Below are 18,480 nucleotides of genomic sequence, written 5' to 3'. Positions count from 1 at the left end.
CTGAGGGTGCACTCGATCCCCTCATCCAGATCATTGTTAAAGATATTAAACAGAACTGGCCCCAATACTGAGCCCTGGAGAATACCACTTGTGACTGGCCACCAACTGGATTGAACTCCATTCAGCCAGTGTCTTACCCAGCGAGGAGTACGCCTGTCCAAGCCATGAGCAGCCAGTTTCTCCAGGAGAATGCTGTGGGAAACGGTGTCAAAGGCTTTACAAAAGTCTAGGTAGACCACATCCACAGCCTTTCCCTCATCCACTAGGTGGGTCACCTTGCCGTAGAAGATCAAGTTAGTCAAGCAGGACCTGCCTTTCGTAAACCCATGCTGACTGGGCCTGATCCCCTGGTTGTCCTGTACGTGCCGTGTGATGGCACTCAAGATAATCTGCTCCATAATCTTCCCTGGCACCAAGGTCAGACTGACAGGCCTGTAGTTCCCCAGATCCTCCTTCTGGCCCTTCTTGTAGATGGGCATCACATTTGCTAACCTCCAGTCAACTGGGACCTCCCCAGTTAGCCAGCACTGCTGATAAATGATGGAAAGTGGCTTGGTGAGCACTTCCCCCCGCTCCCTCAGCACTCTCAGGTGGATCCCATCGGTCCCATGGACTTGTGTGTGTCTAAGTGGTGTAGCAGGTCACTAACCACTGAAGTAACCAAGAGCGTAACATGATGTGGGATCAGGTGAGTGAGCCTGGCCTCACCGAGGGGAGCTGAAGGAGCGCCTTCTGCAGGAAGGAGGGTTTGACATTTGTGCCGGCAAAGAGAGAGTTCATCAAAGCAGTGGTGGAGGGTTTTAATAGGGAGAGCACCATAGGATTCATCCTCACCCCAACATGGGCCAAAGGGCTCCAGGCAGGGCTGCAGGCATGGCTGACCTACTCAGGCCCGCCAGCAGTGTTTGTTCTTAGCGCTATACCTGATACAAGGCAAGAACTTTTCCAGCTTAGATAATTTTATCTCTCTGTTGGTGAGCAACACTTGTTCCTGGGATCGTTAGTGCCAGCCCAAAGGAGGCTCGTGCTGAAAAAGGCAAGAGCCTTGTGTCACATGTTTGGTCTAGGTTCAGACATCTTTTTCTCAAGCAAGAATCTCCAAAAACCCTTTTAAGCATGTATTCAGTAAGATTGGCAATAGGGGACATGAAGGCCCACAACTTTCCTCAGAGGGTCTTCTGAGAGGAAAGCTACTCTTCTCAAGCTGGGCGCTATCAATTATGTTACATCTTACCCTGCTAGGTGTGACAATAGAGGATGCATTTCTTTTCTAGTGTAAACAAAAATTGTGTGTTGTTGTACAGAAATGGCTTACCCTGGCGTTACTGGGTTGAGCTGGTTCATCTGGGTTGAACTGTTTCTATGTTTCAGCATCTCTTTTCACTCTCCAGGGTGGAACAGAAGAGCGCTCACAACTATTCCCCACACACACACCCCCACATGGGAATCAGCACCAGCATCTAGACCAGATTTCTGATTAAAGAGAATTGTATAATGTCTGTCTGCATCATCTTCCATCTGCTTCTCTTACCAACTCAATTGCATATGGCATTATGTTCCCCTTCCGTGCTGTGCTCTGTTCTTTCGCCGTGTCTAGAAAGCAGGGAGAAGATACAGCATGTCAATTGCAAAGGAAAGGTTCCTTCAATTCATCAGCTTTTTTTTTTTTTATTGTACACAGCACCTGAGAGGATCTTTGAAATAAAGGGGAAGCTTTGGTTTAGTGTACATGTGAATTTTTATGCAGTAGTCAGCTTTGCTAACATTTTAACACTTATTAAGGGCTAAAGATACACTTGAAACATGGTCATACAACCTCAGCAGCCCCACACCCCAAAAAGAAAGAAAACCACGCAATGATTCCATGTCCTTTGAGAGGGAAGCAGGTTTGTAATAAAATCACAAAGAAATGGTTTCATGGCTGATTCTGAAGCTGGCAGTAGCCAGACGTGGAGACTTTTAAAAGGGACTGGGCTTTTTAGTACATTTGCTACTAAAAAATGCTGATCCAGTTCCTGCTGCCCTCTATCAAACAAACAGGAGCTTTCTGGCAGGACACCATGTGCTTACTCAAAAAACCCAAAACAGCTGGAGATAGACACGTTAGAGAGCTGCGCAACACCAAACTGTGTGGCCTTCTGGATTTTTTTTTTTTTAAGTGCTTTCCTCTGCAGCCCTACCAGAATCTGTAAAACCAGGCAGAGACAAATACACCATACCGCAATTTCTGCCTCTTCTCACCCTGTGACAAGCTCTGTGACACTGGCATGTCCCACACGGCTTTGTGATATGTGTTGGCTGGTCCATGCAGTGAGGACGATTTGTAGTCTGATCAGTGGAATCTTTTATAATGCAAAAGGAAGCAGATGCCAATTTTGTGCTGATAACATTGAATCGTTCTTCAGCAGATGAGCTTTTTCTGTTGTCTCCAAGTTTTAGAGTTTTCTTTCTCACACTTGGCTTTTTAGCAATACACTAAGGACTTGAAGAGAGGTTTTATTATTTTTTTTTAGCTTCAAGGTAGGAAATCCCCATGAGGAGGTTCACTTGATTATAAACAAAAACAGAAAAGGAGATCTTCAAAACCCAGAAAAATCCCTGGTGAGGGGGAATAATGCTCAAAACGGTTTGTGTGCTGCCCTTGTCTCCATCGGTAGCATGACAGATTTGTGTTCGCTGCACTGAAAAAGCAGCAGAACATAGGTGCCAACATGATCAAATTACCCCAGCCTGGTGACCCGTTTCATGACTGGGATCAGACAGAGGCACTTGAATTACTTCATTCTGTACATGTTCCTACTGTCTTTCAGTGTTTGCCTTGTGTCAGATTGCACTGGATTATTCTACCATCTAGCAACACTAAAGTGCAAATAAAATTAAGCACAGAAAGGTACGTTGGATGTGCCCATCAGCCACACCAGAGGTGGGGCACTCAGCCTAGGATAACTAAGCCCTGAGGAACTAAGCTGTCCGTTGTAGGCTACAAAAATGAGAGCTGGGATATTTAGCAATAGTGGTGGTTTTGAGGTTAATTTTTTCTTGGTTTTGGGTTGTGTGTGGTGCGTTGTTGGGGGCTTTCTGTTTGTTTGAAGGCAAATTTTAGCACACTCCTCTTCTGGCTTACAGAAACATTCAGGACATGTTTCTGGACTTTCACTTTATTCTGCATTGTCATTTTCTGTTGGCGTAGCACAGTACCCATCTGGCACAACACTGCTCTTTGTGCTATGAATCTGAATGCTGAACTTGCAGAAGATAATACAGTCTTAGGACTATTTTTCATTGTAACACTTTTTTATATTGTGTCTGGGCTAAAGGGGAAAGAAAGCAGCCATAGTCAGTCTTGTCTCTCCTTTTTTTCATTCATAAATGAAATGTAATGAATGAAAGTGTTTTTCATAAAGACCACATATACGACAGAGTACGTTGTGCTTTCCTAAATTTGAAGGAAGTATTTGAAACTAAACTTGCCTGTCCTTGTAAATTCCTGTTGTCTACCTTCTCTTTGGCATTTGAAAGCCATTTTGAAGGCAAAGGAACTCTTCCAGGAATATATTCAAAGCTATTTCACTTTTGATCTGCTAAGACTGTGTTTTAAACCCTTTAATATATATTTGAGTGAACTAAATTATGGCCAGCGTATACAAGTCAGAAATGACAAGGCAGTATGTAAAGATAGTGTATAGCTTTCCTTCCCCCTTCATTCACCCTGGACCATCATCTGAGTGGGGCACTAGGCTAAGACTATTTCCTGCTTCTGTCTCAGATTTCCCTGTACAAACCAGAGTAAATCAGCTAAGCCTAGCTCCTCCCATGCTTACCTATGCAGATTAAGCAAATTAGGGACCAAAATGTGTTTCCACCTGAACTAAGACTGTGTAAATACAAACACATCTGTAACAGTTAGTTAGAAGTACTTATTAACAAGCATGTTGCAACAGTGGTAGGGGTGATTAGGTGTGTGCATTTTAAATCTTTTCATTTCTATATTTGAATGAAAACAGGAGAATCAGCCTTGGTATGTCTGAAAGGTACAGAGCAGAAACCAAAGGGCGGTACGCAAAGGTAGCTTAAAGATTTCCTTTACACTCCTACATGATCTTCTGTTTTAGATGCTTCACTAAAATGCGTTTTCTGCTTAAATGAACACCCTCCTGCCTCTCAGAACCTCTCATGGGCTTTCAGCAGTGTTTTGCCCGCACAGGCGGGGTACCTAAATCTTCCCTGAGGCACAGCTTGGATCAGAGGCACTTGCCTTCCTTTACCCAGGGGAGCTTTATTTCTCCACCGGGAGCTGGCAGACTCTGTTTCCACACACCTCAGCACAGGGCTGGCTCCTTTTCTGGTCGATCCCCTTGGGACACCCGCAACGGCAGCCAGCAGAGTGGCAGAAACCCAAAGCCCTCATCTTCTCCTGGTGTCTCTTGCTGTGGTTCTTGGGAAGCACGTCTAGCAGTGCTACTCTTCCCACCCCGTGCGCTATCGACATGTTGCTGTTGTAGCTGTGCTCCCATCCTCTGGGGTGAGGCCTGGGGCAAGGGCAGCAATATGGGGGAAAAGGACGGTGCAGCCAGTTTGGGGACCTGACACCTGTGAACGCAGCATGTTGCCTTAGGGATAGCCCAGCCCCAAAGCACGCCTGGCTCCCCATGCCCGCTGCAGGGTCCCTGAATGCTGCTTCAACCAAGATCATCCCATTGTGTATCCACAAGGGACTAGAAGCCTCCCAGGCAAAATCTCTCTTTTACCATAGCAGTAAGGATGAGCTGTGTATAAGCCCCTCCGAAAGGGCTCTGGCACTGAGTTGAGGACTACCCTTCAGCGCTTGTCCCATGTCACACTGGCAGGCACTGCAGCACAGAAATGACGTGGCATGCTTGCGGAGCTCGTTCAAGATCTTTAATGATTCATATCCTCCTTCTGCCAATTAATGTATCCAATGCAGTGAGTGGAGCTAACAGGCCATTTTGTATTGGCCAAAGAGCTGTCCCGAAATCTCAGTCCCTTGTCTGTCGTACTTACTTGTGGAAATTATGATGGCACAAACAGAAGTTCAGGTAATGCAGGATAAATAGAAGATGGAGTTGAACCCTTAAGGAAGAAAAGAATATTTTCATTTACAGGTTACTGGTAATAGTAACTCTGAAAAAATAAAGTAGACATTCAGATATTCCCCTGTCATACGTAGCCAGATTTATTCCTAAATGGAATGTTTTCAAAATTTCCAGTGGCATTTCAGCTGTTCGTTAAAGTGTGCTGTAGAATATAGTGACAATTTATTACACAGCTATAAAAGCAGTAGTAATCATTATAAATGCAAACCTTGTGATGTTTCTTTGTCTATGCTTTAAATCCTTTTTTTTTTTCTCCATCACTACGTCGAGTGAAACAGTGATTGTAGCAATCAGCAAGCAAGGGGCCACCTCCTCCAACAGCTGCCAATATCCTAGTCTGTTTTATACAACAGATGGGAGGTATGTGCAGGCTAAGATAAGTGGCCACCTGTAAAATACGGTTCTAGATATGTGCCAAACTGGCCAGTCGTATAGTCAGGAACAAAGCTAGTCAGAAAAGGAAGGCAGCTGTGCTGACCACCCACATCTGAAACAACAGGGAAACATTTACTCTCATGGATGAATGCCCTTGTTTCAAGCAGAGTTGGGAAAACGTTGTTATGCAACACTAACGCATACAGAAAATTAATTTCTGTACCTTTTGTGGTGGCTTTCCATGACACCTGCAGCATCTGATCTGTACTCTGGCTGCCACAGCAAAATCTTGCTGCTATGGGTACCTGCATCTTCTCATACTAGTTCCAATCTTTAAAGGGCACCTGCCTCAGCACTTGCAAATTTCTGTCTGGCAATATCTGTGCACTGAATTTGGTGATGTGCTGCAGTCTTCCTGTGAGCTCAGCTAATCAGTGAACAGCGACAGCCCCAGGCGACGTATTTGACTAACTGGCAGCTAATCAAGCATATTTGAGTTTTGCATGTCACATATTGGCAGCAAATTGTTCACAACATATTCATAAAATACATTTTGAATTAATTTCAGAAATTTCAGGCAATGCTCATCAGTTTACAGATCTGCAGGGTGGTGAAGTGGCTCGCATGCATCTGATAAATTGTCCGTTGAATTATTCATTCTATTTTATCTTTTTTAGTTTTTTATTTCTTTATTTTTTATCAAATAACAGACAAGAATTTTTTTTCCAAGAGTTCCGTGGTTAGTGTTAGTTATCAAAATGTTGTAGCTAAGCGCTAGTAACGGTGACTTTTTCATCATTTTCTCTTCCTTTTTTTGAGTTTGGAACACCACTAATTATGATGTTTAAAAAACTTTCTACTTTTGTCATGTGGAATCAAATGGCGTAAGGAGTCAAAGCGTATGAATATGGCTGCTGTGAGTGTTGCACTATATGTACAGTGAAAACGGCAAGCAAAGGCTTTATCTTCATCTTGTGACAGGAATATTGAGTAATTAGCATAAGTTTACGTATATTTATTAGTCAGGTAATTAGCAGCCAGAGAATACAGTGTTTTAGAGGTGACCTAGATTTCATTACGGTATTGTACCATTCAGAAACAGACCTAGTTTCTGAACTACTTAGGTGTGCGATTACACAATGGAATTGTCCTCCTAAAATACGTTGACAATTACCAGAATTGTGCATGCCACTGGGAAATTGCTCATACTAATTACCATCGTTAGCTACTTGAATACAAAATATCTGCAAATGCTCGAGGAATTAGACATAAAATGGATTCTCTTCTTTCAGGTCAGCTGTGTATGTATTTCTAAAGACTAGGGGACCAAGATTAAGCCTGATATTAGGTTACAGATTTTTCTTTCATATACCTGCAAACATCCATGTGAGATTTACATTGAAAAATGGAAAATTTAGTTAAAATTTTAATTTGTTTACTTCGTACTACTTGGAGAATATTAAAGATATTCCAATAAAAATATTGAAGAATCACCCTTTCAATACTTTATCCATTGATTAATTATTTTAAAAGAAATATCCCCAAAATTAATTGTATTGCACAAGAGGCATGATCTGGATCACTTTCTGTGACTCACATCTTTATAGGATACCTCAGGTTCTGAAGACAGCACTTAGCCAGCATTTTCAGAGGATAAAATGTTTCGCAGGTGGAGGATTGTAGCTACACATTATAACCTTTGCTAGTTGACTCTAAGCACATACGGCAGGAGTACTGCAGTTTGTGCACATTACCTATGAGGGTTTTTTTGTTCGTTTCTGACTGCTTGTGCATCTCATCTGTCACTGGTATTGGAAAGCTGGGGAACGTTATGACTTCAGAAATACAGCTGTAGGTTTTAAACTTCTAATTTGACATCAAGTCATGTAAAGCTACTTCCCTAGCCTACATTTTCTCAACTTTCAGCTTAAGCCAGGAATAAAATAAAATTTAAAGCACATCAAACTTTACCAGGTGCCCCAAGTTCTTGGAATGATTTCCCAGCTTAAGATGTACTATGAGTGCATTTGCATGTTGTGTATGATCTGCCTACGCTATTTGCCCATACACCCTTGAAAGCTCCATGAGAAGCAGACCCATTACACGGGTACATATGCGGGTGTCAGAGTCACAGTGCCAGCAGGTCTGATCCGCACCAGGTTTTCAGAGAGGAACAACCCTTTAGAGGAATAGAGCCCTCACAGTTCCTACAAACTGCATTTCGAGAAGTGGATGTTCAGCTGATGTGTTTAGGATCATGCAGCCAATCTTACTGTTGGGCCTCTCCCTTCTTTACCCCACTCCTGGTGAGGCCATTTAGATGGTGAAATATTTATTTTCTTTTTTTTTCTTTTTTTCTTTTTTCCCAAACCTCCCAGGATATCCAGCGAACACTCGCCAAAGCTTCAGATCCGGAGCCACAGTTACCTGAGGGCAGTGAGCGAAGTCTCCATCAACAGGAGCCTGGACAGCCTGGACCCCGCGGGGCTGCTGACGTCCCCCAAGTTCCGCTCCCGCAATGAGAGCTACATGAGAGCCATGAGCACCATCAGTCAGGTGGGTGACAGGCACCCGCAGCGGCCCGGAGGGCATCCGCCATGCTGGACACCGGCTGAGCCCTTGCAATAGAAGAAACTTGATTTTGCTTTAAGCGGAATCGGTCTGTTGCATGCCACACATTTTCAAAACGTTTTTAAGAAAACGGAAATATTTTCACACAGTCCTCTTTTTGAGAGAGTAACATTTGATAGTGCCATAACCTGCCCTTTGCAAATGCATGAGTGGCACAACATACAATTCATTGGAAGGAGCAGTCTCTTTTTTTTTTTTTTTTTTTTCCAAAAGCAGGTGCTCATCAACAGTGTCTTTAAGCAGGGTTCTCTTAAGGATCTTGTGCTTAGTAACTGAAATCAAATTTTCTGAAATGCCTCCAAAAAAAAAAAAACATGTTCACATGCTGACTGAGATGCTAAAGTAAATTAAGTCCATAGTATTTTGTATTTCACAATATTATTAGTATTTTATTAGAATTTTTAAAGCTTTCTTTATGCTATTGTATACATTCTTAACCCCATGCACCTCTGAACTTTTCACCTATATAGTACAAACATCGCAGTGCAAAGGTATTATTGCCCAGCAATTCTGTAAGATCTGTTCGTGCTCATTCTAAACTAGAAAAAAAATAAAGGCTGCTGTGACACATTCAGTTTATGAGTTTTAGCATCATAAAACAGCCTGTCCTTGCATACAACATGCTTGTACAGTTGAATTGGTCAGGGACAGATCTGAAAGAAATGCAAAAGTGCCAGCACTCCACAAGGACAGTGGGCCAGTAGTTCATCTGCTAAATCCTGTAGCTCCTTGGTATGATTTTTGGCTTGTTTGCTTAAGTGCACCATTTGGATAAATCACTTGGATAAAAGAATTTTCTTACACTAGTCCAGAAGTGCAGCAGGGCAGGATTTGTGGTGCCAGATACCGGCCCCTTACTATTGGCATGTCAGGTCATTGCAATGTCAAAAAAAGTGTGTGACATCATTGATTCCAGGACTTCAGCTGTGGCATATAACATATATGTGCTGTTCAGAATGGAGCTGTAGTTTGAATTTCTGCGGTATTCTATATTTGGGCCTTGCAACCTTAGAGTATTCACCTGTGTATTTTATAGTGAGGCACTTTGCATAGGGTACAGGCTGATGCTCTAGAAAGAGGGTCGGGATGTACCTAGGAGGAAACAGCACTGAAATTCAGGTCTCAGAGGTAACTATATGAACATTAGGTTAGGTTACTTACTTAGCTGGACACCTAACACTTATACAAAGCTGTCTGCCAAAGAATGAGTGTTATCTGCCAATATGAAGAAGCTGGGTTTTTTTTAAAAAAGCATTAATTCAGAGATATATATTTGGGGATATGGCTATTCTCCACCATTGTAGGATTGTTATTTTTGATGTACTATCCACTACTCTTCTGTGCTCTTTTAAGCAGTTTCCCTTTGAAAAAATATGTTCTACTCTTTGAGATTTCCCTTTTCATTTATGTGTACAAGTACTCGGCATAATGTTTTCCTTGGTAAAATTCATCCTGGAAAAGAATTTCTAATGTTTTTTTTCCACCACTCTAACACAGTCTTATCTTCTCTTACAATCTTGGCCTTTTGCACGCTTGAAAACTAACAAAATCCTCAAGTGTTGGTTTCCATGTGCATGTTTCCTACAGTGATAATTATCATGCTTTAATGCCAGCTCAGGGCTCTATTCTCAGTTTAGAAACATGAGCATCCATTACTAATTAAGCCGAAGTAAATGGTTTCCAGGTTTGTAAGACCTGCAGCAAGGCCATATGCTTTTGAATGTTCTTTAACTGCATGAGCGTAAGTCTTTGTCACCACCTAGTGTCTGTTTCCACAAGGGTCTAAGGATTCCTTTGCATCTCTCGCTCTCAGCCAAAGGAGTCAGTCCAGAGATGTAGCTATACAAACATTTTTCCCCTGCAACAAAGCTGGTTCCCTTATCAGCCTCCCCTTCCCAACTGTTTGTTACCACTTCTACCCTCGAGCTTCCCAACCCCTCAGGTTTATCACTGTGATTGCCTTTGAGTTGCACTGATTGTGTACCGGGGTTAAGCTGACCTTTTTTGTTTCCTCACCCCTCAATGAAAGAGTGATTTTTTTTTTTCAGTGTAATGGTCATAATGGCCAGAGGTTCAACCTCCGCTGTGGGCCCAGGGTGAGATAAACCAGATGCTGCTACGAGGACTCCCAGCTTCCCACCAGTCTTAGCAGGAACCAAGAGCCTAAACTCTGCTGAATCTCTGCCTAAAGCCTCTGTCTCCCCTTTTTGTACATTATTTTTTCTCCCTAACAGTTGTTTCTTTGTAAAATGGGACATGTTTATATGCCATTCACCTGTTCTTCATGTGCGAAGGGATCTTCTAACGGATGTTAGCCATTGTGCCACTGTAGCTTGTGAGTGTTTGTACCGGGTAGGCCGGTGTATGGGATGTACTGAACCTGCCCGGTCTTTGCCTGCAGGTGAGTGAGATGGAGGTGAACGGTCAGTTCGAATCCGTCTGTGAGTCAGTGTTCAGTGAACTCGAGTCTCAGGCGGTGGAGGCGCTGGATCTGCCCATGCCAGGCTGCTTCCGCATGAGGAGCCACAGCTACGTCAGAGCCATTGAGAAGGGCTGCTCCCAGGATGACGAGTGCATATCACTGCGGTCCTCATCTCCCCCACGTACAACCACCACGGTGAGGACCATCCAGAGCAGTACTGGTGAGTAACAAAAAGGGAAATCCAGAGGGGTGGTGGAAAGGGAAGGTACCTTTCTGTGCAGCTCCATCAGATAAACGATGAGCTCTTCTCTGCCAGACACCAAGTCCAAAACAGAGTCTGTGTTTCACTAGGGAGCTGGACAGACTAATCAGCCTAAAACTACGCACAGATCAAGGCTGATGCAGTTGTGGTGCCTCCTACGTCCAAGCTAGTTTATTCTGGGCTAAAAGCACATAGAGGGGAAGTCCAAGGTCATGTCTCCTCTCGCTCTCCTCCCCAAAAGAGCAATCACAATTTGGCAAGGCTGAACAAGAAGGCTCTGGGTTAGCAGCTCTGCTGGCTCTTACCAGCAGAGGAGGGCCCCTCTGCTGAGTTTTTCTACTAAGACGAGGTGATCTTTGTCTTTTCTAAAAGTTACAAGTTATTGGATGTGTTGTTTAATGGCTCTGAGAGACTGTTACAGCTCTCTAGGCCATACCTCAGTGGTGGGAATGAAGAAGGGAAGAAGAGTTCTGCAGGGCAAAACATGCATGTTCACATCCTGCTGTTATTCTTTCTGCAGTTCAAACTATTCAAGCCTTGCAAGACAGAGATGTTTCTGTCTAAATGTGTGACTTACAAAACTTCCTTTTAATGTTTGAGGTTGCTTTTCTTTTGGAAATAACCATAGAATCATAGAATCATAGAATCATTAAGGTTGGAAGAGACCTCCAAGACCATAATGAATTCCAGATTCTGTAACCAAAATTAGTGCTTAAGGGGAAGAAAAAGCAAGTCAGAAACCAAAATCAAAATCTGCCTCTCTCATTCAGGAAAGCAAGAGGCAGGAACCATTACGTGTGTGTGCTCTACCCCATGGGAGGATGAGAGAGGCCCTCTTTCTTTTGACTTCTCTGCATCTGTTCTACTGCTTTACACAAGCTTCATTTACTATTCATGTACTATTCATATTCATGACTAATATTGACTATTATAAGTATTTCACTGTACCTACTATCTCTTTTCCCAGTTCTTTAATTTCTGTTTTCTGTACTTTAAACTTTTGCCTTTTTGTGTGTTATCTCACAGGTGCAGTTGTTTATACCTTGTAAGTTCCTTATCTCTCACTCCAGTCTTTTTTAAAGCCACTTGTCAATTGGTTTATGTCATCAAAGGACACTTTCAATCCTTTTACCAAAAATGTTTGGCTTAATTCATGATTATTCTAAAAGTAACAAGTTGGAAATACATTGGCAGTACCTCACAAACATCAAAGCGTTTTTAACAATTGCTGCAGAGCAGTTCTCATCTAAATCACTAAGCCTTAAGAAATAGTATTCACGTGACAACATTTCTGCTATAAAAGCAGTTCTTGCATGCATGCAGGGTTTGCACCACACCACAAAGACAGGATATACATAAGGTATGTGTACAGTATTAGCTTGTGTCAAATGTATTCTGAGGCAAAAGGTGAAGATGGGCGTTTTCAGGGGTTTTTCAGTGTGCATTTGCCTTTATTAGATCACCTTGGGTATCCCAGAGTGGTTTTTCAGTTCTTTGAGAATGGCTTTGTTAACACTTTTCCTTTATAAAAATAACTGTAATCATTAATCTAGAAGAGAATAACTATTTTTTAATTATCTTTATATAAGAGATTGTTTCTGTCATTTAGAAAAATGGTGCCTGTGTTTGGGGATGATGGTGTATAAATGGAGAAGGTTGGCTGTTATGTATCAGCCAAAAATACTGGAAAACCCGAAAGAGGAAAATCATTATTGTAAACTGTCTCTTGTTTATGCTCCTTTTTTGTAGTACAACCACAAACAGAGGCCTGGTCTCTTCTCTGGGTAGCTGGCTTTATTAAAAAATCATATGAACAAAGCTATGTTATTGAAAAATGTAATCCAGTGGGTCTGTCTTGGGTTACTGCTTCTGTAGTCAGCCCTTAAAATGCAGGGAGGGGAATGATTTGCAGCCCTCTCTTTGGGCATCCATAGAAGCATTTAAAAACTGCTGTAGGTATCCATTTTCTGCTGTGGGAATTTTACTGAGTTATCTTTCTCATTTTTTAATTCTTGGGCTCCCAAGGGCCCATCCCTTGCACTGGTAGCATTTCAGACAACTTGTCTCTTTTACTACCTGACTTACATACCACTATCCATTTAATGGGGATTAGAGCTGAATTAATTCCATCCAATGGTATTGACTACCTTGCTGTTGCCTGTGGCTGGCTCGCAGAATAGAAATAACATGAAAGATATCATTGATGGTTTCTATTAATATCTGCTTCAATAAAATGGGAAATAGCACAACAGCTAGGCAGATGTGAGGAAAGGGGAACAGTATCTCAGACTTCTCTCCACTGAGGTGATGTTTCAAATGCTTTTGTGGAAGACACAAACTACGCATTTAACATCCCCAAATGAGAGAGCTGCCCTCCTGCCCCAGAAACACCTCTGCCCATTCAACCAAGCAAGGCTCCTTTCATCAACGTTAGCAATTCCTTGAGGGATCTGGCTTTTCATTCACTAATGCACAAAGCTGTGATCATACACTGATATTGGGAATTTCTTTGACTGCTGGAAGCCGAGGAGAATGCCAACTTGATGATGATGGAAAGAACAAGAGAGCTGCCTGTCCACTGGATTCAAAATTACTCCTCCGGAGCAATGACCCACAGCTTTCCAGGGCATCTGGAAAAAAATATTAAGCAAGCACTATGGACAAAAATCACACTTACTTCTCTGCCTGTTAGCCTATGCTACGGTGGTTGCAGCCTCAGGTTTTAATTTCCTTTTACCACATAGCGTTGGAGGTTTAGTTCTGAAATTAGGAATACATCGCTACTGGTGTAGCTGTTCAGTTCCTGAGGATGTGCTCAATCTAACTATAAATCCAGTGCTAATGCTCTAGCTGTGGCATAGAGCTCAGCTACAGGTGACTGCCCAACTGGTGGCCTCTGCAGCCTGCGCTGGTCTTAGTGCTATCACGGCAATGCTGCGGGGCGGCTGCATCTGGCTGAAACCGAGCCCGAGTGTGAAAATGGGGCTGTAGGCACAAACCTGTTGTCATCAACGGGATGAAATGTTATACTGTGAGCGGGGAAAAAAAGTCCTAACCTCACCAAAGTGAAGTTTCTGCATATATCTGGGAGGTGAGTACTTTGTTCGTGAGGCAGTCTTGCATGTGAAATGAATTTTTATCCTTGTTTTTAAATGAAGGATTTTGAAATGAAGAAGAGAAAATACAATCTTACCACTTTATATGGAAATACAGGCATTTGGGAAATAAGTGCCATGTCACAACTTCATCATGCCTTGAAAGCTAAGCAGTTGAAAAGGTCCATTCACCCTCGTATTTGCTTGCTCAGCATCGGTCAGACCCATGGAGGCAGCTGCACCCTGCACGAGCCAGGGCTCATCCCTGGGAGCGGGGCTGTGCGGGCTGGGAGCTACAGCAGCTCTGAAGTGCTGGCATATGTTATACACCATAGCCTGCACTAAAAATTACCACCCATGTCATTTGGTCTCTTCAGAGGAATTTAATGAGGTGTGAGTTATTATATAATTTGATCCCAGGTTATTTGCAGATGCAGCCATTGTAGCTGAAACTCTTCAGCCAATAGATTCAGGTCACTAAATAGGTAGCCTTTTAACAATTTTAAAAGTCTGTAAATCATTTCAATGAGCTTAAAGAATACAGTAATTAAGAAGCAAAGAAATTTTAAAGCAGTCTAAAGAACATCTTTCACCCACATTTCTTGTGTCTGTTTTTCTAAACCATGCCTGTGCAACCATGCACATTCCTTCGCTGCAAACAAATCCTATGATATTGTGGGGCCTCAGGCATTGGCACATGTGGATACAAATATATAATCGAGATTGGATATGTTTAATTTGAAAATGAAGCCTCTGTAATGGAGCTGGAGCAGTAACATCAGCAAAAACTCTGCACTAGATCGCAATAAGTATTTTCTCAATATCTAACAGTCAGGTAAACAGGAATATCAAAGTTATCTGCAGCAATGCCATCTGGTGATTCTCAGTAATATTACACTTCTGCTTAAAAGCAAAACAAACAAAAATCCCAAGGAAATCATGCTGTGTGGCCAGGAGGTTAGAGAAGGACTGAGAGTTATCACAGTATATGCTAATTACGGTGCTTCAGCTGAGCAAGCTGTTTTCCTTCCGTTCGTTGGAACATCTGACCAAGAGGGATCTGGTATTTTGTGGAAAATCTCTAAGGGGCTGCCTAGCCAATTAAAAAAAAAAAAAAAAAGAAAGAAAAATGCAAACAACTAAACAACTTTAAAAATAGACGTGCCAGGCAGAATTTAAAAATAAAATCAAATCCTGTGGAGAAGGAAGCTGTAACTGACTGTATGCCAGCTGTGTCCAAGCTCTTTTGGACTCCTCGGAGCTGTCCTTTCAGAAACTGTTCTGTCCAAAAAGAAATAAGGAATTAGGATTTCAAATTTGATTTCCAGTTGAAGCTGGAATTGGTTGCTGGATCTGTACCAAAATTAAGATATTTCTGCAGAAGGTCTGAAGAAATATAACTAAGTTAAGGCCTACATGCAGATGTTGAACCTTAAAATAGATTTGAAGAGTGTAGAAAACTGTTTGACAAAGAATTTACATGGTTCATGTCCTCTGTTTCCTTGAGTAATCCTGAAATGCAGTCTGCCTTTGGATCCGCTATCAAATTGCTTAAACCAGCGCTTAAAGATGTTTTCCTTTACTAATGAGGAGCTGACCTTGGAGGAGAACACTGTTTCCAATTTCAGAGGCATCTGACTGTAGCTGGAGCAAATTGCATCATGCCTATCCCAGAAGTCATCTTTATGAATGTTAAACTCCACATCAGTTTACATGTGGTGTAGTTTTATGCCAACTGAGAACAGGAATTGAAATAAGTTTGATAAATTCCATTTTACCTTTTGGCTGTAAAGTCTGTATGTCCTGAAGACACATGGAACTTTGTGGCCTGAAAGACAGGGGCTACTGGAATAACTATTACACAGGCCCCTACTTTAAGAATACTTGGTAGCTACAGCTCGTTCGCAATTTAAGTGATGTCAGATGGTGGAATGTATTGCATCAATTTTTCGTCGTCCTCCCTGGTACTGCCTCTTTCATCTGTGTGATTATGAATATTGAATTTAAACTGTTTGGTCCTATCTGAGACACTGCTCAGATCTGGAAAGAGAGACGACCTGTGACATTCACCCTGGAGCTTGGTGATTTTGGTTTCTTTATGACAAGTGCACTTTCCCTCCTCGCAGCACTTCAGGAAAGTGCTCAGTCCTTGCAGTTTCAGGTAAGGCTCGAGGCGACTTGCTGAGCATAAGGGCACAGCGAAAGCTCAGAATTTCCTAAAGAGAAAGGGTGAGAGAAGGACTTTGTTTTGTAGGGTATGGCCTATTTATTTTTTCCACCTCTGAAAACATAAAGCTTAGAGGAGTTAAAAGTGGTCTCCAAAGTTATAAATGTGTTTCAAATGCAGGAAATGAAAGACTTGTAATACCCTTTGGTATTCAATCTTTGCTTACTATTCTTACTCTTCATTTGCTTGATATGCTTCTAAACTTTTGGGCTAAGGCTCTTAGTGAGGTAAGAATATGAGAAAGGTCTTAATCATTCAAAACTGTGATCTTAAAATGTCTTGAAGGAATGTGTTGTCTTACTTTGTAAACATTTCCAGAAGCACAGAACTACTCTGCTATTTTGTTCAGATAGCACTTGTGTGGTTGACTTCTCCAGTTGTCCAAACGACTTGGACATCTCCAAGGCTGAAAATGGGTACTTCACACTCCAGCCCCACTAACTCTGTCAATGTCCATGTGCCTCTCATGCTGGGGAGTGCCACACAGGGCACAGACTCGAGATGTGGTCTCACCAGCACTACACCTCCCTCAGACTGTGCTTTGGCAAAGACTGCCTGGCATGCAGTCAGCCGTCCTCAGCGCAAGGGTACGCTGCTGACTGCTGCTCAGCCTGCTGCTCTGCAGGGCCCCGCGGGCCTTTTCTGATGCTGGGAATAGGATGGCCATCAGACCTGTAGATTTGACAGTCTCAAATGAAACAGGAAAAAACATGATTTTTCAGGAGAAGGGGATCTTTAACAGAAATATATATGTAAGTGGGTTTAATGAGTATAGCTCTGCAGGGCCCCTCTTGTACTACAGCAATTCCTTTGGAGCCATTATATTTAATCATGTCAGTAATTCCCATTTCAGAGCTCAGATATGATGCATTAGGTACTGGATCCGGTAAATAATTACACATTTTCATGCTTCCTAAGTATGTGTTTATGCAACAGTCTAACAGTAATTGGCTCTTTGAAGCTACGGTGGACTATGGGGTGCATATATTATTAACCACTTTTTGAGACAGAGACTGCCTTTTTTCTTTAGTAATACCACAGATAAACCCAAATGAAATGTGGCAGCAAAGAAATCTGTACATTAAAAAAAAATACAGAAGCTCTGAAGTATACACAGAGATGTGATTGACGCTTTTTATTTCTTGCTATTACACTGATCTTACTGCACTGCTTCTTACAATGCTCAATAACAAAGCACAATGCAACTCAGATACTGGGATCTGGAAAATGCCTAATGTTATTTTGCAAAGAGGGACAGTCTAGCTGCCATTACAGTCTAACAGTCCCTTTTATCAAAGGCACACTGTAGGCAGATGCTGGTAATCTGTTCCAATGTTGCAACCTTTGTCTGGCCTCTCAAGGGGGAAATGGATGTGTTGGTCTTTGGAAATTGTTTTCCCTTACTGAATTTGGCTTTGGTCAGATGGGAGAGCACTAAATTGCATTCCACTTAAAATGCAGTAAGCCATCTGAGCAGAACAATTCCTAGTTGCTCTGATCAAGGATTTGAGCTAAGCTATCAGAGGAGAAAAAGAAACCAATAAATAATACCATGGAACCCTCTACTGTGACAGATCTCTTGCTTGTTCTGTTGAGAAAGACGCCTACTTTTTGTCTCTGCACAAAGACGATGGTGGCTTGATATGTGTTCTTTTTGCTGTAATGATTTTTCAGATTAATTCTGTCTTTAGCTAAAGTAAAATGTAGATCTGTATCCCTCTGAGAAGTTTAGATGGAATTCAGAACATTGTAATAGTGTAACAAAATACATGCTGGCAGACTCTTTGTTTAAACAAAGCAGGCTATTTCTGTTTTGAAATTCCTTGCTCTCAATTTCTTTTAACTCTCTTCTCCTGAACTTTGCTAAGAGTCAAAGAAAATGATGTACAACTGTGGCAAAAAAAAGACAGGGTCTTAGTAGACCAAAAATAAACCAACTATGAATAAACCCCAACCTATCCATGAATGACTAGCCCCAATCTGCCTGCCTCAGGAAGCCCTGAGAAAATCCACCGCTTTCCACTTTGCATGAAGGGTAATTTACATCCAAGTGACAGAAATAGCTGTGGCCTGGTGTCTTGGCCTTACGCTATCTTATCTCACATAGTTCCCTGAACTCTCGTGTGACGTTTTACCATTTGCTTCCTTAAAGAAAAAAAAAAGGGAGGAAGCGGGGGAAGAAGGTACTCAGAGAGATGGAGGTGGGGTGAGGGGAAGTATTGTGCCTGTGTTGGAAGCTCTGCTAGTGTGGTTCACAAGGCTGCGTGCTCTGATCTAGGTGAAGTTAGTTATTGTCTTGTTACATACTTCCAAGGGAGCTGTCTCTCTCCTTATACGTATCACTTTACACCATC

General features: G+C 42.2%; 1 protein-coding gene across 2 annotated transcripts in view; it reads left to right on the top strand.

Annotated features, from left to right (window-relative positions):
* DLGAP1 (discs, large (Drosophila) homolog-associated protein 1) overlaps positions 1–18,480 on the top strand; it is a 137,060-nt gene that overhangs the window by 30,242 nt on the left and 88,338 nt on the right. Inside the window, exons 3-5 of one of the 2 annotated variants that reach the window (XM_009325058.1) lie at positions 7,868–8,045; positions 10,522–10,762; positions 14,743–14,775. In XM_009325058.1, coding sequence (XP_009323333.1) covers positions 7,868–8,045; positions 10,522–10,762; positions 14,743–14,775 — 452 coding nt within the window. The remainder of the gene's footprint in view (positions 1–7,867; positions 8,046–10,521; positions 10,763–14,742; positions 14,776–18,480) is intronic. The other variant, XM_009325066.1, reaches the window with a different exon arrangement.

This window comes from Pygoscelis adeliae, unplaced genomic scaffold (assembly GCF_000699105.1).
Source record: "Pygoscelis adeliae isolate BGI_AS28 unplaced genomic scaffold, ASM69910v1 Scaffold260, whole genome shotgun sequence".
In the NCBI taxonomy this organism is placed as follows: Eukaryota; Metazoa; Chordata; class Aves; order Sphenisciformes; family Spheniscidae; genus Pygoscelis; species Pygoscelis adeliae.
The sequence above is the reverse complement of the archived record's forward strand: the minus strand, read 5'-3'. Positions and strand labels throughout refer to the sequence as shown.